The 23,240-nt window shown below is 47.2% G+C and overlaps 8 protein-coding genes and 1 non-coding gene across 9 annotated transcripts; 4 read left to right on the top strand and 5 right to left on the bottom strand.

Annotated features, from left to right (window-relative positions):
• Positions 1-3,322: 3,322 nt before the first annotated feature.
• YALI1_D29803r lies at positions 3,323-3,413 on the top strand. Its single transcript has one exon. It is a non-coding gene; the product is annotated as a tRNA-Val (tRNA).
• A 354-nt stretch (positions 3,414-3,767) lies between these two features.
• On the bottom strand, positions 3,768-6,182 carry YALI1_D29831g (uncharacterized protein; the record flags this gene model as incomplete). Its single annotated transcript, XM_503177.3, has 1 exon — positions 3,768-6,182. The coding sequence occupies one exon, from the start codon at positions 6,180-6,182 to the stop codon at positions 3,768-3,770; it is 2,415 nt and encodes an 804-aa protein (XP_503177.2).
• Positions 6,183-6,917: 735 nt separating this feature from the next.
• Positions 6,918-7,643, bottom strand: YALI1_D29841g (uncharacterized protein; the record flags this gene model as incomplete). Its single annotated transcript, XM_068282829.1, has 2 exons — positions 6,918-7,100; positions 7,593-7,643. 2 exons carry the CDS (start codon positions 7,641-7,643, stop codon positions 6,918-6,920), a joined length of 234 nt encoding a protein of 77 aa, XP_068138930.1.
• A 48-nt stretch (positions 7,644-7,691) lies between these two features.
• YALI1_D29852g (mitochondrial 54S ribosomal protein mL59) lies at positions 7,692-8,243 on the bottom strand (the record flags this gene model as incomplete). The annotated part of the gene is made up of 1 exon (XM_503178.3): positions 7,692-8,243. The coding sequence occupies one exon, from the start codon at positions 8,241-8,243 to the stop codon at positions 7,692-7,694; it is 552 nt and encodes a 183-aa protein (XP_503178.1).
• Positions 8,244-14,007: 5,764 nt separating this feature from the next.
• On the top strand, positions 14,008-15,846 carry YALI1_D29910g (uncharacterized protein; the record flags this gene model as incomplete). The annotated part of the gene is made up of 1 exon (XM_503179.3): positions 14,008-15,846. One exon carries the CDS (start codon positions 14,008-14,010, stop codon positions 15,844-15,846), a length of 1,839 nt encoding a protein of 612 aa, XP_503179.3.
• Positions 15,847-16,919: 1,073 nt separating this feature from the next.
• YALI1_D29939g (uncharacterized protein) lies at positions 16,920-17,402 on the top strand (the record flags this gene model as incomplete). The annotated part of the gene is made up of 2 exons (XM_068282830.1): positions 16,920-17,246; positions 17,295-17,402. 2 exons carry the CDS (start codon positions 16,920-16,922, stop codon positions 17,400-17,402), a joined length of 435 nt encoding a protein of 144 aa, XP_068138931.1.
• A 139-nt stretch (positions 17,403-17,541) lies between these two features.
• On the bottom strand, positions 17,542-18,132 carry YALI1_D29951g (uncharacterized protein; the record flags this gene model as incomplete). The annotated part of the gene is made up of 1 exon (XM_503180.3): positions 17,542-18,132. The coding sequence occupies one exon, from the start codon at positions 18,130-18,132 to the stop codon at positions 17,542-17,544; it is 591 nt and encodes a 196-aa protein (XP_503180.1).
• A 1,542-nt stretch (positions 18,133-19,674) lies between these two features.
• YALI1_D29966g (uncharacterized protein) lies at positions 19,675-20,937 on the top strand (the record flags this gene model as incomplete). The annotated part of the gene is made up of 1 exon (XM_503181.1): positions 19,675-20,937. One exon carries the CDS (start codon positions 19,675-19,677, stop codon positions 20,935-20,937), a length of 1,263 nt encoding a protein of 420 aa, XP_503181.1.
• A 779-nt stretch (positions 20,938-21,716) lies between these two features.
• Positions 21,717-22,421, bottom strand: YALI1_D29994g (uncharacterized protein; the record flags this gene model as incomplete). Its single annotated transcript, XM_503182.3, has 1 exon — positions 21,717-22,421. The coding sequence occupies one exon, from the start codon at positions 22,419-22,421 to the stop codon at positions 21,717-21,719; it is 705 nt and encodes a 234-aa protein (XP_503182.1).
• Between the last annotated feature and the right edge of the window lie 819 nt (positions 22,422-23,240).

Genomic DNA, 23,240 nt, shown 5'->3' on the forward strand with positions numbered 1-23,240 from the left:
GAGCAATGCAGCAAGTCCAGACGGTTTGATCAAAGACGCTTGCAACTCGCTAGCATGTTTTTTCGGCGAGATAGAGACAGATCTGATAAAGTTCCACGACCTTGAAAACGGTGTTTAAAACCACATGAGACGTTTCATTGCTTCCTTTTATGGTGAAAATTAGGTAATACAGCGTCTTTCGTCACAATTGTAGCATCACAATCCAGATACCTCTCTTCGTCATCGAGATACCGATACCGCCTTTTTCTTAGAGTTGTGGGGTATGTACGAGTATATGGGAGGGAGCAACTTGAAGATAACCCCAGGAGCTACTGAGATGAGTATTTAGACATGTAAAGGCAACTATCCGAATGCAATTACATGGACGAGTCGATTGCTACTATTTTCTTACTTCTACACCATGTAAATATCACACTTTCTGTTCCGCCTCGCCACTCGATAAAGTTCATCATAAGCCGCAGCTTACTCCAGAGCAATCTCATACGCTGCTGATGAGGCGGCTGAAAATTGCAAGGGGAGACATGTGTGTTTGAGGGGGATCGAACTCAGGAGAATTGGGGGTCAATAATATTGAGGATGCCTCGAACACGATAATGTTCATGACGAAGAAATCACTCCATCATGCGGCTTCACCGTTAGATAGAATCCGTGCTTGTTACCTTTGACGGGGAATTCGAGAGCTCGCCCTACCAGCAGATTGTAGACTTGCTGGGAGAGCCCAGAACATCGTGGTTGGCGTAGATGGTAAAGCGAAGAGCAGGATCGTGATCATCAATATGATTGTGTGCAGGTAATCCGTGATGACGGTGGCCTTGATGCTTCGAAACAGAGTGTACTATGACTCCAAGGGGAAGAATACAGGCAGTTATGACGTTCATGCTGTGAGATCTTTAACAGTCACCGGGATGCTGGCGACAACTTCCAGGTAAGTATGAACTCCTGGAGCTCGTCGTGGGTGCTCAATAACCAGAGTGGCTAATAAAATTATGTACTGTACTGTACAGTACATGCCTGAACGGTCGCGCCAGTAGCGTACCAAAGAGGCCCCGAAACTCCAATGACGGGATGGTGGTTTGCAGGAGTGGCAACTCAGGGTCACGAAGACACCACCGAAGCAAAACAAAATTAGACCAGTCTTGACAGATCTACAGTCAGTAGAAAACTCCTCTGCTAACATATCTTCAAGTTGGTAGCGTTGTAGAGCCCAGGTGATGAAGATCATGATCATGCAGAAACCCAGACCCACACCGCCGATTACACCATTTAATGAAACTAAATACGAGATTAAGGAAGACCTTACCGTACCTGGGATGTTTAATAAGGGGCTTATGCTATTTCTTCTAGTCTATTCTCGTCGTCTTAATAGATACGTGTGTACTGTTCTGGGACGGGTTCTTCTCCAGGGGACATAAATTGGTGAATAATTGTATTATTGGGAAACTTACTATACCTTATCACAATTTTTAGAGTCTGTTTTGCTACAATTATTTGTCAATAGATCTTCGTCTCCTTCTAATATCCACAATGTCTCAAGGATGAGCGTTACCCTAGATTTGCTACAGATAAGACTGGAGATGAAGAGAAGACGATGAGTACAGTAAATCACCAAATCTATATTTCTAGAAGCTACAGTTGACCTTGTTACGACTCTCTTTAATGACTGTCAAGCGCGACACAGGGTCATGAAGGATGAAGGGTATGTATGGACTTGTCATTGCGAGAAGTTGAAACCGAAGTTGAACTTTAGTGGAAATTCCTTCCCCAAAATTGGAGTTAGAGGAGGTCGATTAACTGACTGGTGAGATTGATTTGGTCATGTTTCTTTAACTAGGCAAGAGCCCCGCGTCTACCGTTCATTTGAAAGTATTCAACGACGTCCGAATGTTTAGACATGGTAAATCAACAGGCCAAAATGTTGGAAACAATAGAGATCTGATTATTCAGAAGATTTTGTAGTTGAGAGTATTAACATTACTATCAGATCAAAAGAGTCTAACACCAGTTGACATATGGACGGAATTTGTGGACTTGGTATTATTATACAAGACAAAAGAACATATCAGCCCTGACCATATTAACACATACATCTTTGAAATACATCTGCTTTCACTGCGTCTAGACAACTATTTTGTCAACCAGTCCGGTAGTAAAGTATCAAAGAAGACTCAGTACTAATTACGTCAAGTCAAGATTCTTCACCATTTGTCCAAGATCCTACAGCGTCATAGGTCACAGCTCCTCCTTGTACTCATGCTATCCCATACAGTGGCAACAACTGACATTGAAAAATGATTCACTAGTCTGATTCTATAATTACAAGCTGAGCTTGTCGTTTTAGAATAGTTCCACATCTTGATGAGTTGATTAAAAGAGAGTAACAATCTCTTCAACTCAGTCCTCGGGGAGTGGCTCATATTTGGAGTTCTTAACTCTGCAAGGATGAGAACTGGAGTATGGGAATTAACCATATAAACTTGTTATCAACTCCTATTCCTTCAAAATAGACAGTTGGTAAGAAGATATGAAGGAGTTCCAAGCAGCTCATAATTCTCAGACAATCACTTGTTGCAACATCAGTCATCATCGAGACAACAACAAGGATAACAATAGCGTGGGTCGATCAACTTTCTCGGAAATTCAATTGCCGTATCCGTACTAACCTCGATAAATGTTACTACTTGTGGCAAACATGCGACGCAAAATCCATCTGTCTAACTGTAGAACTTCCGGTGCAGTACAGACCTACAATACTGTACTTAATATCTTTAGGAACAGCAGGGTGCTTGTGGGAAGTCAATCCAAGTCTAGTAATGCGTCGTCTTCAAAAACCTTTCGCAATGGTCATTTAAGTCTCATATAACTCTTTTGGCCACTTTTACCGCTTCATTCGACATTTTCCCTTCTCAGCTTCACTCACGATATCACATATTTAAGCTCTTCGTATTAAAACCTTGAATGTTAAATATTAAACCTTAACTGCTTCGAGAAAATGTGAAATCCTAACCAAACAATTAATCCCTAAATCAGATAGAGATTCAACTCATATAATCCCGAAACTGGTTTTTTTGGAAACTCTAGCTTCTATAAAACTTTCAGAATTCGTTGTGTACCTTGTGTTGAGTGATGTTGGACATCCATCGGAACCCAATGCGATCTGAAGAGGCAACTTATTTGAAAGACGTAATATCGCACCTCTGATCACACCATCATACTTCCCTGATTGAGGCGATTCGAATTATACCACTTATATGCTATTATATAGCGAAATTAAAACCATAAACTACTCTTCATATACGCGCCACCCACCCGGAGCTCCACCAAGGGTCTAGTGGTGTAATGGTTATCACGTCTCGCTCACATTTGTTCTCAATTGTGCACCGAGGAGGCTCGGAGTTCGATCCTCCGCTGGATCATGTGACCTATAAACAGGTCTCATGTTTTTTTCCCATGTTCCGATGAATTTCGAAAACTATAAGTTCACACATTTATGCTCTCGAATATGAGATGGCGGCTACTGTACTCTTGGTCTGGGTTGAATGTGCAGTCATTGACGGGTTGGAACAGCTTTTTTTTTGGTCTGCCTCGTTATCTCCTACCTCTTTTGCGCTCAGCCGACTTTTTGGGGGTGCTTCAAAGAGCTATGGCAAGTTGCTATCAATCATTTCATTACTATGCTATCCTTTAGTTATTTTTGAGCACAAGCTTTCACAGAGACTGAAAATAGCTCTGGAGAAACAAGCCTTGACTCTCGCTCAGACGTGGGCTCGTTATTCAAGCACATAGCCACCCATGGCACTCTCTCCGGAGTTGTAAACATGCTTTCTGGACCGGTCCAGCATCTTCTTTCTGGCCTGGGTCTCGTCCAGACTTCCATCCTTATTGACCTTGATCTTTTCAGGGTCCTTCTTCTTGCCCAACTTTCCTGGAGCTTCTCGCAGTGCGAAAGACTTGGCCAAGTGTCCCAGATGCAGCATTCTGACGTTAAACATGTCCTTTTCAGCTGCAATATGAGTCGCGTAGGCTCGAATATGCGATGTGAATCCCCGTCGAGCTCTGTCCAGAGCAGTTTCATCTCCCAGCACCCATCTCTCAACATCCAGATGGTAGTTGGTAGCAGCAAAGTCCCATCCCTTTCCTCCAAATCCGGCAGCCAGAATGTTCTCGTACGTGGTTTTCTTCATCTGCTGACTCTGCTTGAGCTTCTCAACGTATCCCTCCTCGGCACCGGGCAGTAAGAAAAGCAGAGCTCGACCGTCCTGACCTGCTCGCGCAGTTCGACCAACTCGATGCAAATGGTCCTCGATGGAGAATGGAGGATCGTACTCGATAACATGAGTGATCTTGGGCAGATCCAGACCTCGAGAAGCAACATCAGTACAAAGAAGAATAGAGGGAGTGGAGTTCTTGGCGAATGACGCCAGAGTCGCTGTTCGGGCCTGCTGAGACAGAGAACCGTGCAGTTTGTAAACAGAAGTGGAAACATCGTCCAACAAGAGAGGGGCAGTCTTGGCAGTATCCATCTTGTTAATCTGAGAGCCGTCACGTGAAAGAACATCGAAATGGAAGTCCACAGAGTCCGAACAAGACAAGAAGACAATCACCTTGGTGTTAGTCTTTTCGGAGCTCTGCAGAATATCTCCTCGGAGGGCTCCAAGAAGAGTCACTAGCCTGAGCTTAGCAGGAACGACAACCCATTCCTGAACAAGCTGAGAAGGAGCAGAGAACGTTTCCACAGAAGTCTCAGCAAGAGCATCCTCAACAGAATCGTTAGACACCCAATCGGCGTCCTTCAAAGTGCTCTTTCCAAGCTCAGTGACTCCTCCCTTCATCGTAGCGGAACAGAGAACAGTGACTCTTCTGGAAGGCAAGGGTTTGAGGTTCTTGGGGATATCCTTGAGATAGTTTTCGCCCCGTAGAACAGACTTCCACTCGATGGTTCGCAGAATTTTGGTGATAGTCTCCTCGAAACCAAGCTCCATAAGTCGATCGCCTTCGTCCAGAACCACCCATCGCACCTGACTCAGATCCAGAGCTTCTGTGTTGTCAAAATGATCAGCCAGTCGTCCAGGAGTGGCTACCAGGATGTTGACACCCTTTCGAATTCGGGCCTTTTCGCTCTTCTTCTTCTCTCCTCCAATCACAATACCAGGAACAATCCAGGGGCAAGCCTTTCGACATAGAGTCTCCAAAACAGAGTAGATCTGCGTAGTCAGCTCACGTGTAGGAGTCAGAATCACGGCAAACAAGCCAGTCTCACGTGACACATCATCACATGACATGATTCGCTCCAAAACAGGCAGAACAAAAGCGAGCGTCTTTCCGGAACCGGTCTGCGCCTGGACAAACAAATCTCGCTCTCGTTGAATAAGCCGGGGGATTGTTGCACGCTGGATCTTGGTAGGCTTAGCCAGTTGCATGCCGACTAAGGCATCCACGAGTCGCTGGCTGCATCCAAGACCAGAGAAAGTAGTGGAATCCTTTAAAGCGGCGTTTGACGACTCTGCGTTGTTCTCTGCTTCTTCTTCCTCCTCATCCTCCATCTGAACATCTTCTCCGGCAATTCGATCTTCCTTCTTCTCAGAGAAAATAGAAGACACATAAGTGCCCTTGATACCTCCCTTGGCTCCAGTCTTTTCTCGAATTCGTCTAATCAGCGAGCCGTCTTCACGGGTACCGATCACGTCTCGATCATGGTGTTTAGGAGTCGCATCTTGCGACTGGTCCTTTCCAGCCTTCTCCATATCTCTTCTGTTCCGGAAGTTTCGCTGAGGCACCCATCTTTCCTTCTCGGGCCGCTTACCTCCCTCCATGAGTCGCTGGTATTTCTCTTCGTCGGTCTCCTCAACAGGTTTAGACGCAACAGGTTTGTCGTAGGACTTCTTTTCATAAGGCTTCTTCTCAAAGGGTTTCTTCTCATAAGGCTTCTTCTCATAAGGCTTATCGTAGGGTTTCGGTCTCACTGGAGGGTTATCCTGCTCCCGTCGCTTCATTCGATCCTCGATTGTCGTCGTAATTCCTCCTTGTTCCTTCTTCCAGGCGTTTTTTTTCTCCTCTTCTCGCAGAGCCTTTCGCTGGGCAAACGAGAGGCCAGACTTCTTCAGCTTGGCGGCCTTCTCGCGCGCAGACAGCTGTCGAGGGCCGTCCGCCACCACCAGATTCAGCATCATTCCGTCGTCTTCCATTGTGTAGTGTTAGTGACAGGAGTTGGGTTGTGTAGTTGTGGAATTTGTCAGGTCTCAATTTTATCGACATGCAGGAATTTTTTAAAAACTTGCAGATTCTAGGTGGATTAAGGTTTCTTAACAGGGTGTTGTAGTGGATGGTGGAGAGGACTTGGAGACAGTTGTGACTAGCAGTATTGGTATTTCAGCGACTGTTTATAAGTAGTATCAATTTCGAAGAAATTGGGTGAATTTTAAGGGAGTTGGAAGGACTTTGGTTTAGTTACTATAGTTGGCTGGAATAGTTGCAATTTTGTTAAGCAAAACCTTACTTCGATTCTCGACCCGGCCGTGAGATTTCTTCCAATGAATATAGGACTCCTGAGAGCAGTAAAAGATAGTGCAATAAATTTCCTTTTGATAACATACAAATATTTGGCCTGGCTACATCATCTTGCTGCCTCACGTTGGCGCACTGTATGTGCAATATGTACCGTACATCATATTACTGGTGGCTCATGGATATCGTGGAAGTAACAGACTTCGTCAAAGTGTCTATTCGAACATCATTCAAAGCTTCGTCAAGCATCAGATAGATATTGATCAAGCAAACCCCTCACGAACTACTTCAACTCTCGACCTTGCTGTTCAAGGAACTTTTCGGTTCAGACTTCCAGACCCGTAGTTTCCCGTTTGAAATACCCACCATGGCAAAGTAATCTTGTCTAGAACGTCCATTGTAGACCAGCCTTACTTCTAGGGCAGTTTAACAATACGCTCATTATATTTGATGACGATGCCATATTGAGGATACAGCTCTCCTGAAACAGTGAGTAATCCTGGACCAGCAGAGTACAGCAAGTCTTTTCTCCTTTCAACCCAAACTCCATGGAAGTACATGTGAACATCGTAGACAAAGTCGTCGTCGACAAGAACCCCCTGGGAGGCTGTTGTCGGCGTGTTTGAACAGCATGACTGTGTTCTCAAGTACAGTATATGAATGTTCGACCTTGTTGTGTCTTGTACCTCGACCACTTTGTCGGCGAGTTTGCTAGGGTTGGAGTTATCTTCTCTGCTGAAACTCATTGACAGAAAGGTACGACCAGTATTATCAACCGTCAATGCTGCGACGACTTGCGAAGACAATCTCAATCCCTTGGATTAATTGGCCAGAATTCTCGGAATTCTCATATCCAGAGGCTTTTGGAACTTGATATTCTCGTCCTGGTTCTTGACCAGGTTGTTTAGTACTCTCGATACTCGGGGCAGTATTCGAGGGATCTATACGCATTAGAGACGTGTTTGTCACCTTGTCAAAGCTTCAAACCCCAACTCCGATCTTGCAAAGACCATCTCGACGTACACAGAAGTCTACAGTATGTACTGTACTGTAAGAGCCACTCGGCTCTGGGCTTGTTTCAAGTTCATTACTATATACATATCCTCCTGCTGGGTAGATCGAATGAGATGTACGGATGCCATCCATCTGGTTGTGTTCGATGTACAGACACTTGCTCCTCTCGTATCTGTCTAAACCCACTGCTTCTTCTCTCGCTCCCGTCGCTCCAATCTCTCCCAGTGTTTCTTTCCCTTTGCCTCGGCAATCTTCTCGTCCATGGTCTCCAAGGCCTTGGCAATCTTTTCCTTTCGCGACTCCTTGGTCTTTTCTCGGATATGCTTCTTCCACACCATCTCGCCAATCAGAGGCTTGGCCTGCTCGTGTCGGGTCTCGAAGAAGGTCTTTTCCATGGGAGGAAGCAGCTCGTGCACTCCGTGCTTATGGGCCAGCTTGTACAGGTCCGACTGTCGTCTCAGCGAGTACAGAGGCTTGTGGGTCTTGTTGGTGACTCGCGACTTGTTGGGCAGGAAGGGGTTGGCGTTGGGGGCGTCCTTGAACCCCTTCTTGGCCGAGTAGTTGACAAATGGCTGGGGAGGGAACCGCTGGAAAAAGTCCTGCAGCTTCTGGGGCAGCTTGGCGAAGTTGGCGTTGGGGATGTACGACGGAGAGGCGTCGATGACGGGCACCTGAGCCTTGACGGCGCTGGAAACGGCCTGCTTGAGCATGTTGACCGACGGTTTCATTTTGTGTGGTGGTGATGACGAATCGGTGTGCAGGTCAATTTTTGATCCAAGTGGAAAACCTTAATTGAACTGGAGGTGAAATTTTTGGCCGTCGATTGTGGAACAGTATTAAAAGGTCAAATTGTGGAATATATGAATAAATGAGAATAAATATGTTTTTATAATCTCCTTTTTTTAGTTCAGGTTCATTTTTATTTCATTTTCAGCTGTACTGGAACAGTTTTGAGAGCGTATAGGAGTACTCGTTTGTAGATTATGAGTAAGTTTAGTAGTAGTCTGATCGAGAATCGAACCCCGGTCGTTCCGCGGAAACGTGGTTGTAGGTCGAGTGAAGAGATGCTCTTTTCAGGGTATTGAGTCGATGGTCTCACTTGGTTTGTTAGGAAGTCTTGTTTCAGCCACGAGATGAAATGATTGCAACTTTTTCCACTCATTTTGGACCATTACTCAGTGATATTGATGCATTCCAGTTATCGTGTACTTCTCAACAAATATATCAACTGAGTTTGACATATCTGTTGAGCTCATAAGTACCGTATTAACACGACTTTGACGGATTAACCCATAACTTGGTTAGTTTCGACGCTTCTGACTTACAAGTGGTATCTTTGGATGGATATGAACCGCTATGTAGACTCACTACTCTGCACACCAAGGACGTCGTGAAATACGTAAGTAGTGAAGTGAAGCGTCGGGTAATTGTTTCAATATCACCTTTTATGGCTCCATAGTACATACAATGGTATACTGTACATGTAGCTTCTGCAAACTGCCTACTGAGCATCTCCAAACATTGGATCCTGCACCCGATGCGAGGGTGTGGCTCCCGGTGGAGTGGTGATGGAGTGTGAATAGTCACACTGTGGAGGTAAATATCGAAATATCCAAAGGAATAGGGCTTGTTATGCCCGAATGAACATGAACATGTTTAATGAATGTGTGCCTTCATCTTTCAGCACTCCGCTCACTTGGAACGATCTGATGCTGAATAAAAGCCATAGGCTTCTCTGCACGCCAGTAGAGCATATAACTACAGGTATTCTTACAGAGTCTTAATCTAACCAAGACGCCAACACGCTATAAATTCCTTTTATCAAAACACAACGGCCCCTTTGTTAGTTTAGACCATCTCCTATGTTAGCCTACACCTATTCACATCTAGTTAAAGTCTTTGTTCAGCCGGACAAAGAGCGTTCAACAAAGAGACCAACAAAGGGACCAACAAAGATCATGCAGGTTGCTTATCAGAGTTGGAAATAAGGGGAGAAGGACTTGCACTTGTATTTAGATAAGTACTCGGAAATGAAGAAGCCAATAGAATAAACCAGGCGTAATTGGCAGTTGAACGTTCAAGTTTGGCCTCTGCCAACTCCATGCCACATGACGCCCCCACAATCTTTTTGAAGTTTCACTTTTCACCTTGTGAGTCACAAAGCACATCTCCGAGAATACGACTGGATGAGTTTATCTATGAATGTGAACGCCAGCATGGGACGAGGAAATGGGCGAAGCGAATGTCCTTTCTGGCGTGTTACAAGTATAATGGTCATGGGGTCTACATCAGGGGGTATATGTATATAGTTAGTGACGGCGGTTACAGTATCGTATGGTCACATAGTTATCGGACTACTGAATCAAACGACCCCATCTTTGCTCATGTCCTGATTGGAAGATGGAAAAGTGAATTATATCAATGTGCGTAGATGAAAAAGTTCAATAGACATCCGTGTATTTATCAATTAGGTCCAATGATGCAGGGCAGTGGCAAAACACGGACGCTCGTGGGGGTCGTGTGGGAGCTGGACAATGTCACGATGACAATACCAAAACAGGAGATCACGAGACTGGATTGAGATGGGCTCAAAAGCAAAGGTGATGGGCTCAAAAAGCAAACATCTGGGTTTGAATGACATCATGGTGGTTGAGACATGTTTGTCCAGTGATCTATATGGACTTCACTGTAGCCGAACATGGGGAGAGATGTGCCTCTAGTAGAGTACTGTACGAGTATTTGTGAGCCATTGCTGATACTCGGTCTACAAGAGTACGAGGAGTATACGGTGTATTATACGTTGCCCATCAGATACTCCCGTGTAACCCCTATACGTCCCAAGTCGCTCCAAACTCTTGCCTACATTTTGCTTACGAGTACCACCAAGTACATCTGGGTCACACGATACCCCTGACATTCTCACGGTACAGAAAAACAAAACCCCCAGTCGTGGGGAACATGTCCGATCACCCGACCATTTTCTGAATCAGTCGAATATGAACACCCCATTTTGACATTCCAACAGTGTTTTCTTCTCCATGTGGGATCTGGGGGGTGCGCTGGATTGAGGTTGTTTTAGGCGTTTGACTCTCGGATAGTTGAAATAGCCCCGATAAAATGCCACGGCGTCTGTAGGGCTGGATCTAGGTGGACAAACGGCGCTCAGAATTAGCAACACACCCAGTTGGGTTACTTGTACGTGTGGATATGGCGAACTAGCAAGTCTTTTACTACCGGCCGAAATGACCTTGTGTGAACTTCAGAGTTGTCGGTGAAGCGTCATTGATGCTGCTACGACGGACCTGAGACCCTTTGCCAACCGCCAGTACCATTTGTTTCGAGTCATTTCTGTAATTTCCTTAACAAAACTAGCCAACATTGAACTGATCCACAAGATCTTCATACCACAAGGATGTTCATTCTCGTCACAGTCTCGCCGCCAGATCAGTGGCGACTCGCAGTGGCGACTCGCCTACCGGCTCCTGGCGGATTATTGGGTTTCGGTGATCCAGCCCAGCGGTCTGAGACATGATTCAAACGGTTTAATTCCAGAAAATGGCGGGCGGCGGAACGTGGGGCGAAATGAAAAATTCAAACCGGGCAAAAAGGCGAAATTCATTGGTGGGGCAAATTGCCATCTCAGCCTTACCGTGGTTTCTTCATTCCGTCCCCATTCCTTCTTGTTGCACACGCCGTAATGGCTCTGCGTACCTGATCGACTGTTTACATGTACCAGTGCAGACCTGTGCATGGCCGCCAAGAAAAATGTATCTGCTCCTTGTGCATGACGGGTGATGTTTGGCGTGAAAAAGAGTTGGAGCTTGAGCCAATCCACTTCGGACTATTCCAAGAACGAAAAAAAATGCGTCCATGGTGAAACGACAACCAGAACAGTTGTACAGTAGTCGGAAATGGGCCTTTTCAGCTCTGGGTGAAACTCGTCTGTAATTGGACTGCAACTGTTTTCATGTTGATATGTGTTAGGTACTTTGATCTACAGCCAAACTCACCCCATCTAGGGTCAGGGGCCAGGTGAGATAATAATGTGAAATGAGGAGGTGGGAAACATGTTGAATTATAGTGGGAATGAAACGAAACGGAGGACGCTTTCGGATTACAAGTACAAGTACAAGTACAGTACATGTAGCAGTAATTATGTGCTCGTGTTTGGTGCGAACGCACACATTGTTGACCTCGGTAATGCGCCATTATGGTCTGTGCAGATGATGGCGAGATTCCCGTAATTGTCTGCCCATTCCATCTTGGTATTTACTGTTTGCCATCTGTTTACGCTGCACGCCTGTTTACCATCTTCCCGTCAGCCTCGTGGACTGTAGATGTAAACATGGTGATTAGCTCCAGCGAGGTGAACTTGTATCGCACTTGTCGACAGTAAGTTGTATACAGTTTGATTTACTTCAACTCAATTTAACGTGGTAAACACGGGCAAATGTGGGGCAATGAGGTATAGGGAGAGCTCTTGGTACAGTACGATGGGTGAGCTGGAGGATGCCGCCTGGAGGCGCTTTGTGACAGAAGGTGGTCAAAACATGGTAGAGAGACCAAGAATGTCGACTCTGTGGCTGAGCCTTGACCTCCACCATGCATCCGTCACATGTTGAGCCACTGATGCAGCAACGGTGCGTATCATAGTGAGTATAGAACGCGTTCACAAGGAGGTGCGGTATGGTACTCGTGCTTGAACTAGTAGAACAAGTAGCTGATGGTCGAGCCGTGGATTCTCGCGGCACAGTGTCTATGCTGGACCGGCTCCATCTCAATTACACGGAGCTGGTTCCTTTACACTCCACCAGCTCCCCAGCCTATTCAGCCCTGGAACTCTGGAGGTTCAGCCTCCACCACTAAGGTTGAGGTATTATCGTGGTGGGAGGAGTTGACAAGAGTCCGACTGTGGATTTGTTGGCGATCCATGGTCGCGATAGCTCCAATGTTACACTCTGCGGATCTCTCTGCCCCGGTTTTGATTTCATGGGTCGGTTTTTCCCTTTCTCTGTCCAACGTTGCTACTTTTCTCGACCTCGCAGCCAGGGGGATTCCATACATGACGTGTCTGGGTGAGACTCAAAAGTGGATAGTGTTTGGGAGCTTGTATGGAAGGAGAAAGGGGCACGCGAGTCATGGCCGGCCGAGTCGGAAGGGGGCGGGTCGTCTATGTCGGCGGCCAACAGACCATTTGGAGGCCGGCCCATAGAGACACAAACCCCAACTCGGGGCCAAAACCAGCTATGGTCCCCTTAGCAACCTCCTGTTTTTCGTTCGTTTCAACTCGGTCTCTTTTTTTTTTTTTTTTCACTTTCAATTTCAACTTTCAGCTTCACACACTACTTGTAGTCCAGCTAACATTAGCTCAGTCTCACGCGTCGGATTTACCGCCTCTGAGGTGCAAAGCTTATTCGTGACGATACCCTATTTCGACCCTCTCCAAAAGCCTGAGCTTGTGGGCCATGTATAAACAAAGCTTTTCCCCAGCAGAGGACTGGCGATATTGACGACTGACGATATTGACGACTGACGATATTGACGACTACGATATTTCACAAGACGAGACCTTCCCGCATCGTACGCAGACGACAGTGTACAACCGACCGAGCACACAAAACCACAAGGAAATCCTCCACAACCACTACAAGACACACCACCATCTACTTGTACACGACACAGGTAGTTCCATAGCAAAGGTCTATCAGACGAACAAATTGCAAGATGTGAGTATGGCAGCATGAGCAAAGCGAATGCTTGGAATCCGATCAAACAGGGATGCTGTCGCTTGGAGCAGTTCATGCCAAGGCTGTTAGTAGACGTCAATGCAGGTGTCAGGGTCAGAGCAAGTTTGAGCTGAGCTGGTCGAGGCGAACCAGAGGATCATGGATCGACTGTGTGATCAGGTCGGCGACGATCATGGCAAATACCTTGTTCCGTTGTCCTACCCGAGATTGGTCACCGGTTATACATGAGCGGCGTGGTGGCGTTGTACAATGGTTCTCCAACTTTCGTTTGCCACACTTGTCTGGTATCAATCACATGTTCCTTCTTTGGACATGTCGAGGATTCCCAGTGGCGCAACTTGTTGTTAACTGGTGGTCTTCTACAACCCTATGATCATCTCCCACCCGGTGATCAAGTTGATTACTTCTTGGAGGTTGTGTCGGATTGCCACTCTTGTCTCACACTGGTAAGACTGCTCGTTCCCAGTACGCTGAGACAACTCAGTTACTCAGTCAGACGTTCACTTACGGATTGGACATGAGCAGATTTCGACTCATGACTGACTACTGCAGTCCTTGTTCCTGATCTCTACATTGGGTTTGGCATATGCTCCGACGTGGTGTGAGTTTGTCTCTGCATCATTTGTCATCTGTACTCCAACGCTGTGACAAATCGGTGTTGGATACATATTACCGTCCAACGCGGAGATGTTTTTTTAATGACATTTGTTGCTGTTCAATCTATGGTCAGTCGTATTAACTCAGCATGGCCACCGTCCTACCTCTAGGCCTCCCATCACACATGAAGTTAGCACCCCCAGACCTGTCGGTGTCTGACCACAATCTCTCCGAGCCCGAACATGCGGACCTCTCGTCCTCGTCGCAGGACTCGGACGACGACCATCAGCGACACAAGCGCGCAGCCGTTGAGTCCTTCTTCTTTGCGCGCTCTCACAACAACAAGGCTGGGCTCGTGATGCAAATCCAGCGACTAGCACCCAAGGGCGACCAAAAGACGCGCCCCACACCGCTGTTCAACGTCCAGCGAAAGAAACACAGACTGTTGAAACCCGTGCATGGAATTCTACGATCGGTGGAGGGAGCGGCTGGCATTGTTGGCGCAAACTCGTCCCGAAGACATTCGGACCAGTTCTACTGCACCCGCCACTCGACCACAGCTCTGTCGCGAAACAATTCGGGCAGATGTCGAGTCGTCGAGGGAGCCACTCTGCCCGTCCCCAAGTCCGGTTTTAACCAAATCGCCTTTGATGGCATTGAGATGGAGTCGTCGCCACCCACTTCGCCGTACCTCGGTGGGGCAGATCACTCCTTCTCCTCCGTGTCACTCCCAGATGTGGCCAACACAACCACGGGGAGTCACGTGCCCGCCCATCACACTGGCGAAGATGACTCTTCTTCTGACAGAGGCGTCTACCACGTATACACTGTGGACGAGCATCCGCAGTCAGCCGGCCGAATCACTCACTCTGACATTCGTTTCAACGTGTCCGCCTCTGAGGCCGACCAGTCGTACATCAAGGACCCCTCATCGGTCTCCCCACAAACCTCTGCCACCGGGGGGTCTCGACGCCAGACCCTTCCGCCACGTGACTCGCTGCAGGCCTTCCTGGCAACGCCCATCACGTGGCATCTCAAGCAGGTTGGCGCCCGCACCTACCGACTCGTCGACTCGTCCACAGATATGGCCATTGGCTACTGGACCGGCGAGCGTGGCTGGCGGTTTGTGTCCAAGGGCGAGACCCTCATGTCTCTGTCCGAAAAAGTACGTGTGTACTCGCCCATGTTCCGCAAGCCCATGTACCTCGACCAGGTGGTGCACCGGCTGCGAACCAAGCATTGGGCTGACAAGTCTGACGAGGACAGCCATCAGTCCCGGCGGCGAAGAGCGTCGACGGTCCCCCACGCACACGGCCACAATTACCGTGTGACGTTGGTGGATGCGATTCTCTTCTCCGCCATTCAGCTGCTCATGCAGCAGCAGCTCCAGCAGGCCGCAGCCGAATCCATGGTTGTGGCCACACCGTCGCTGTACACTCTGCCTCAGTCTGACTCGCAGCTGAGTTTCAAGAATGTGCGACGGTCGCTGAGTCTGTCACGACCCAAGTTGGATTCGCGACAGTCGCTCCAGCTTGATCACAACACACGGCCTGAGACTGAGAAGCGAAAATCGTTTTCCGAGCACCGCAAGTCGTGGACAGGCTCGATTTCGCACCGACGCAAGTCCGTGACACCGTCTCCGCCGCCAAACAAGCGCATGCTCGACGTCAGAGACGTGCCAGATCTCCAGGAGCATCACCATAGCACCCCCAAGAAGGCTGTGAAGCCCCCCAAGACCGTGAAACATACACGGTTCGACTCGCAGCCGGAAAACATCCCAACGCTGCATGAGCCGGCGAGAGACGTGAACGTGAGCGTACCTGCTCGACGCCACTCCCACCGCTCGTCCCGACGCTCGGCTCCCCCCGCCCCAGTCGTCTCGCATTTCCACGAGGCCATTTCCGAGCCCATTCCTGCCGTTCAGGCCGCCAAGAAGAGAAACTTGGTGGCTCGCTTCTTCCAGAAGGTGAAGCAGAACATGAAGTAGGATATAATTTATTGCATTACATACAAGTACAAAGTGGTTGTACATTGATTGAACAACAAAGACTATAGGACAAGTGTAGACTGTGATGTACACATGCTAGTGGCTATGGCGTTAGTGACGATGAAGATTGAAGAGTGTCCCGATTGTGTGTATCGTTATCTGGTTGTTTCTCATGTCAATGACATGTGGCTGGGAAACACATCCTTCTGGTAGGCATGTACTTGTACTTGTTATGAAGTGTCTACTCGAAAGGGTATAGGTATAAGACTCGACCCACTTGTAGTACAGAAATTCCTGTGGAGCTGAGATAGCAAGGATGCGCGCCTGAAGGAAGGTGCGCACTGTTACGACCTACTGAAGATTAGGAGTGGACCCGATGGGTTGTTGTCGTAGTATACATAGGGCCATTTTCTGGTAGTACAATATAAACGTATAGACTGGTTTGCACAGTATGGAAATCAATCTTGTAATAACTCGTACAAGTAGTCTGAAAGCTGAGAAGAATCAGGACATGCTGTAGCAGCAGTACATATAAGACTTTTTACAGGAAGGACTTTCAGGGACATCGGTTGTGGTATCAAGAGTAGAGCAACGTTAACATGCCCATTATGAAACATCACAGACTACAATTGTACAGTATAGGTGCATTCTCTCTAAGAGTGTGATTTGGTTAGACTCTTGTAGATTATGCTGACCGTCTTTTTTGAGCAACATGGTCTGCCCTGATGTGTATAATGGTGTCCGGATAAGTATACTGAGTATCGGGTCGTTGATCTTACGATACTGGGCATTTTTGGCCCAGTATTCTCATGTGCTTGGCTGGATACATCTTCGCATGCGGTTGTGAGTTGAAACAAGATGTTGTTTTCGCCAGGGCCAAAACATCGCGAAGGGTCCGGTAATGACAAACCCTCCAGTAACAACAACCTTCCAGTAACGACCGAAGATTCTCCATCAACCGACGATCTTCCACCAACCGACGATCATCCATCAACCGACGAAGCCCCTCCTACTTACACTCCTTGTGCTGACCTCAGTCTCGCTGCTCCCCCGAAAACCCATGTTCATGATTGATGTATTTCGATCTTAGCAAATATCCCAGGCGACCATTGGAAAGCAATTTCACTGTCAGATATGCTATCAGAGCAGATGGTCAATACACTCATTGGACTACTGACTCAAACGGCGTGATCAGAGTGGGCTGGACATCAGTCATATGTGTGATAGGTACTGATAGTGATAAGAGGAGTTTGTCTGGTAGAAGTAATCTAGTAGGCGGTAGGTTGAGAGAGCAAGACAGGGAGGGTGTCAAACCATTTACAAGGAAGCGATCGGGGATAATAAATATTCTTCAGGTTTACCTACTGTGGGGAAAAGTAGCTGTCGGAAGCTCATGTTCGGTCACGGAAGTTCACAATCTATCTGTTAAGACAAAAGAAATGCCATAGGTTGATGTGAAGTCTCAGTTAATAACAAAACAACTCATCCTCTCAACTTCAAACAGATTGCTCATTGACAGGTCTGAAGACTTGAACAGCAATGTGAAGGTGGTTTGACCAAAGAGACAAGCTAGAGGATTAAAGAACCCTAACAAGCTATGTCATCTCATTTCGCTGTATGGCAGTGAACTGGTTTGGTTGCAACCAAAGAAATCTGCAGTCAGATCGTCTTTGCTTGTTGCGTGTCTCACACTACTTATCCTAGCAAACCGTCTAGAAAATCCTGCTGTCCTTTGGTCGGCAACTTTCCAACCTTTCTTTTCTCTTCCGTCTTCTCCTCCTCTCTCTCCACCCCGTCAATCTCTTTGAAAAAGTCGTCATCATCCACATCGCCCTCCTCCATCTCTGTCGCCATGAACTTTTTCTTGAGGTTCATGAGTTGGTTTGCCTTGGCCCGTTTCTCGCGCATTTCCTTGGCCTTGGCTTTCTCGGCCTCGGACACTTCTTGGAGCATTCTGGAGGCCTTTTTGGAGCCCTCCTCATCCTCATCGTCATTGTCGCTATCGGAAAACCCTCCCTTGTCTCCATTCAAAATGTTCCGTTCATATAAAGAGCCACGCGGCAGATCCATCTGCTTCGCTTTCAATTTCGAGTAGTCAATACCGTCATCGGAAGATTCTGCTCCTTCGTCCTTGACCTCGTCAAACCGCCAGGCATTGGACGGTAAATCAGGCACCGAATCTCGAATCGCCTCCTGCTTGGCCTTCTCGTGATCAGACACAATTCCGTGCTTCTTTTCATACTGCTTTTTCGCCTTGCGATCCCATTTGCTGTTGTGAAGGACCATTATTGAGTGTGGTTGATGAAGAAGCTCCAGTGCAGAACATCTCCAGATGGAGGAGGTGTGCTTATGTAATCGGACTCATAGTGGTCAATTTGTAAGAAAGTAGCAGTTTCATCGCATACTCAATATTATACGGTGCAGTACTGTCAATGATTGGTGCACTGCCTACACACAGTACTAACATGGTACATACGTATTCGAACTTGATCTCTATTTTATATTGTAAGTTGAGCTTAGAAACTCTAGGAAGAATACTTGACATCGAAAACCCATGCCATAAGTCAAATGTATTTTGTTATAATATTACTTAGATATCACTTAAGACTTACGCATACAAAACTAGTCAAACTTAATGAAACTGTCCTGCTAGTATGCGCTGTACCTGTGTTTTTTTGTCATGAAAAAAGAAGACATCAACAGTCATGACTTTACCAGTTGTCTTCATATACTTATTTCTCAGAAGTGTCAACAACGCTCTCCAGACACTCTTGTGCCGCAACTGCTGTACATCAATGATCAACCTTTGACAATGTGCTCTTACAACATGTACCAAAAGCGAATCATTATCATTTGAAATATTCAGAAGCAGGATGTACTAGTACACCGTATGATCACACTGTACCTGTCTTGTACTTGTATATTAAAACAACTGAATATATTTACTTGTACTAGTGCATATATGCTCATATAATAACGCCGACGCTCCAAACGAGACCAATAATCTGCTCAAATATCACTCTCGATCTCCTCTCCGCTAGCCCACACATTTTTCCAACTACTGTATGTACAGTACATATATTAAAGTTACAGTACCTTCCTAGAGTCATCCCTCGATAATTAGCCGAGAGATCCCGCCCCTTGAACATACTATTCTCGATGGCAGTCACATGACCCAAAAATTGCCACATATTCCACACTTTCCATCTCTCTCGGCTAAAAATATCCCCACACTGTGCATGTCTGTTCTTGGTTGTCCAAATCGGGCCATGCATTACCCATGTGACCCATGTGACGTACGAGTGAGAGAGGTCAGTCACTACGGAAAATTATGAGACTACAAGTACAGTTCGTTTCTTGTAGCTTACGAGAAGTATGAGATGATCTTACAGATCAAGTTGATAGATCGGCTGTTATTCGTGATGTTTCCCCCTTCATAGCATATTCATGAGGCAGTATGTTCCGGCCATATCATGAGTGGCGTATCTACATATCGCCACTCCCCTAACCCCATAATAAACTTCCGCCCACATACTCCACCTTCTCAACCCTTCCACCACATCGCCATCGATCGCATATAACGACACACGAGCCTCCATTTTAGAGACAAACGACGTTTTTTTGACAAGTTGCACCTCACCGAAACATCACGTGACTGCAACCCATCTGACGAGAACCCTGCGTTTGCTTCTTCCACAACTTCCACATGCCGAGTATTAGCAACCATCTGATCATACAATCACAGAAGCGACATTCGACACACACACAGAAGCGATATAAACAGACAAACACACGAGACACACACGCATACACGACTTCCACCACGCGATGTCTAAAACAGGCGCCACATTAAGAAAACACAACAATCTACCTGGAGCTCCTAAAAAGGGTTCCAACAACAACAATGCACACAGCCGGCGACGAGGTTCTCCTGCTGTAAAGGGCAGCAGTGATATCCACGATGACGACAGGGATCTCACCGACATTCTTTTCCCCGATCTGAAGAACAACGGAAGCATTTCCAACACCAACACCCGCAGTGCCAGATCCAAGGACAAGGGACAAGGCAAGGGAAAGACCCAAGGAAAGGGCCAGGGTAAGAACCAGGGCAGAAATCAAGGCTCTGCGGCCTCTGGAGCCTCTGGTGATGACGACAAGGATCTCAAGGAACTTCTGTATCCTTCTTTGTACGGTCCAGCTGCCACCACCCATGTGACTCCTCCCCGTAAGAGCAAGAACTCCTCAACTCCCAACCAGGGCAGTAAGGGCAACAAGGACGTCGATCCCAAATTTGCCGGATCGTCGTTCCATGCTTCTCCCGCCCCTTCCTCCTTGCCCGTACCTAAGATGGCTGGAGGGGCTGCGGTGGCTTCAGTCACTGGCGGAGCTACAGGACCTGTTAGTGCCCCTGCTGCTCCCCGACCTGGAGCTGGACTTGCTCCTCGTCCCAGCTCGGGGCTCGGTGCAGCTCCTATTGCGGCATCTTCCCTTGCTGCTGCAGTCCCCGCTGCAACCCCTGGGGCTCCTTCGGGTGCTCCCCCTAGCGGTACTTTCCTGGACATGCTCATGGAGGCCGACAAAAAGGAACGGGGTGCTGGGCAGCAGATTGCCCAACATGTGATGCCCCAGCAGGCTCAACAAGGTCAGCAGACCCAGCAGGTACCTCATCAACAGCCCGTTCGGCCTTCTCAGCAACAGCAGCGACAGCAGCAACCTACCCAGTCCCAGATGGCTATGGGTCAGCCCCAGATGGGACACATGGCCCCCATGGGCCAGCCTCCGGCTCGAGGTCCTATTATGGCTGGACCTCCGGGCCAAGGCATGCCTCCTCAGGGCGTGCCTCAGGGCATGGGCATGGCTCCCAACATGAGCATGCCCCCTCAGGGCTACTACGGCGTTCCCAGCGCCCCTCACCCTGGTATGCAGTACCCGCCGTACTTTTACGGCAACGGGTACGCCCCCGGGCCCCAGGGATACCCCTACCAGCCCATGGGCGGACATGGTGGACCTCCTGGGCCTCCTCCTGCTCCCGCAGGCTTGCAGACGGCTGACTTGGAGAATGATCTGAGAAAGGCTTTGAAACTCAGTTAAGGGAGTGAGTGGCCGTAGGTCAGGAGCTGCTGACTTTCGTTAGTCTGATTTCTTCTCACGAATGCCTGATATCAGTTTCGTTTGTCTGATCTGCTCCGCTGGAGGTTATTTATTTGACGTTTTGTATATGACAGTATATTTTCGTCAGCATAACGATGAGTTGAAGTATTCCGCCGTAGATAGTGGACAACGAGGTCTTCTTCGCGTAGTTGTAGGTTGTATGAATGTGTAAGTTCCCTTTGCTCAACATGATCAACACTTCAAGTCATTGTACAATTCACTGTCAACTGCTCGATAGTTGTAGCAGCCTTCCAAGTAGTAACACTTTTTCTTTCTGATGGAATCATATACTAGAAAAGTATGCCAGGGTCTTGCCAGAAATATGACATAGTTCACTCTTGATTACCCCAAACAGAGGAAGCTTCATGTATCGATACATACAGTACAGTATGTACATACGTGAGTCAGAGCTCCACGAGATTGAAGAGGATGCGATACAGTTGTGTTATAGATCTACTAGTTCCTAATTGTAAATGGCTGGACACGATATCAACTCAAGTTTGTGTAATTTACTTGCGAGCTGTTCTATTCGTTCTAGGGTACTTTTCAAATTCATTTTTATTGGTCTATAATGAGCCATAGTTCAGTTACTGTGATTTCCAACCCTGGCTATGTATAGATTTTAGCCATCTCATCACCTTCGATATCGGCCCTCTTCAACTTGCCTAGCGTCATCCTCTGCTCTCTTAGGCTTCAGTGGTCAATTTTGGCGACCTTGCTTACTCGTTGGTTCGCTTCAACAGTCTGGAAATCTGCTCAATCTTGATACTCTCAGTAGTGGTAGCAGGCTTGGCCTCGTTCTCCTTGTTGGGAGGCACCACCACGGTCTCGCCCTCAACCTTCCATCCGAGCTCCTTGACATAGTCGGCAAACTTGTTGTCAGACAGATTGAGCCACGATCGGAACACATCCTTGTGAATGGCCTGGGACGAAATGTCGACGGCTCGAGTGATGGAGATTCGAACCAGGTTCTCAAAGTCAGCAACGTCAGCGGTAATGTCAGCATGAGCATCGTCTCGCTCGTAGACGGCCCAGAACTCCGGGAATCGGCAGCCGTCCAGAAGAGTGTACAGGTGGAAGAGCTTCTGGATAGACTCGGCCAGAGTGTCGGCAGCTGGGCTGTCAAGCACGTAGCTGGGCAGAACATGCAGAGCTGTAGTGAAGTCGGAGGTCAGGAAGTTGGCCAGGGCCATGGACAGAATGTTGCAGATGATGTCCTCCTTGTTGGGGTTGGGCTGCTGCTGGAACTGGAGCAGCTTGAGAAGCGCCAGGTTGGCCTCGATGTCGGAATGCTGATCGGCACACTGGGTGGTAGCGTATTCCTGCAGAATCGAGATCTTTTCGGGATTGTATCGGTCCAGAGACGACAGAATGGCCGTAATCTCCTCGGGCCGCTGTTCGGGCTTTTTGCTCAGGGTGTCCATGGTGCTATAGTGGTGATGCGATATCAGAAACACCAAACAGCTTTTTCACTTTTCACACAAGGTTGGTGGGACAGCAGACGTTGTGTGTTCGAGGCGGTGTGTGGTAGTTTTATAACAAGAGTTGGGAAGAGGTGGAAGACATTATGGAGCGATCATATAGGCAAATTTGTGCTATTTAAATGGCTTTTATTTAAAATAAAAAAAATTCGAATATCTCTTCTGCAACGCTCAAAGAAGGCTGTCAATTATGTACCACAGCTCAACTAATACAATCCTGATACTAACTATGAGGGGGAGTATTAATAACTACGTGGGAGAGTATTAGATGGTTGATTTTGGTCATTGAGAAACAATTTTGGACATGAAAATTTGACTGGTTCTTTTTAAAAAAAACGTATGTTTATAAATTTGCAACTTCTTCTGTTCTATTGAGCATCACATGAGCTTCCAGAGAACCCCTTTAACATCTCCTAGTCCTGTTTATCAAGTAATCTTAACTAAATACACTTACAGTACATGTTTCAGGCTGAAGGTAGACTTACAGGAATGTTGGGAGCTAAAGTGAATACACTTGTTGGACGTTTGGGACCTTTCGCACATTGATTTTTAGGGGCTGAAATGACCAATTAGGTCTTCTCACTCAGCTTCCGTGTTTTTTCATCCAATCAGTCGATTTTTTTCAGTCGATTTTGTCTTGTCAACTGATGACTTTCACTCAAGTGAATCTCACGTCCATCAGTTCGAATCCTGCGAATGCACATAACTCTATTTGTGAAACCCTATTTCCAGCCAATTACAGTGGGCTGAAATGCACAACTC

This window comes from Yarrowia lipolytica, chromosome 1D (assembly GCF_001761485.1).
Source record: "Yarrowia lipolytica chromosome 1D, complete sequence".
Classification (NCBI taxonomy): Eukaryota; Fungi; Ascomycota; class Dipodascomycetes; order Dipodascales; genus Yarrowia; species Yarrowia lipolytica.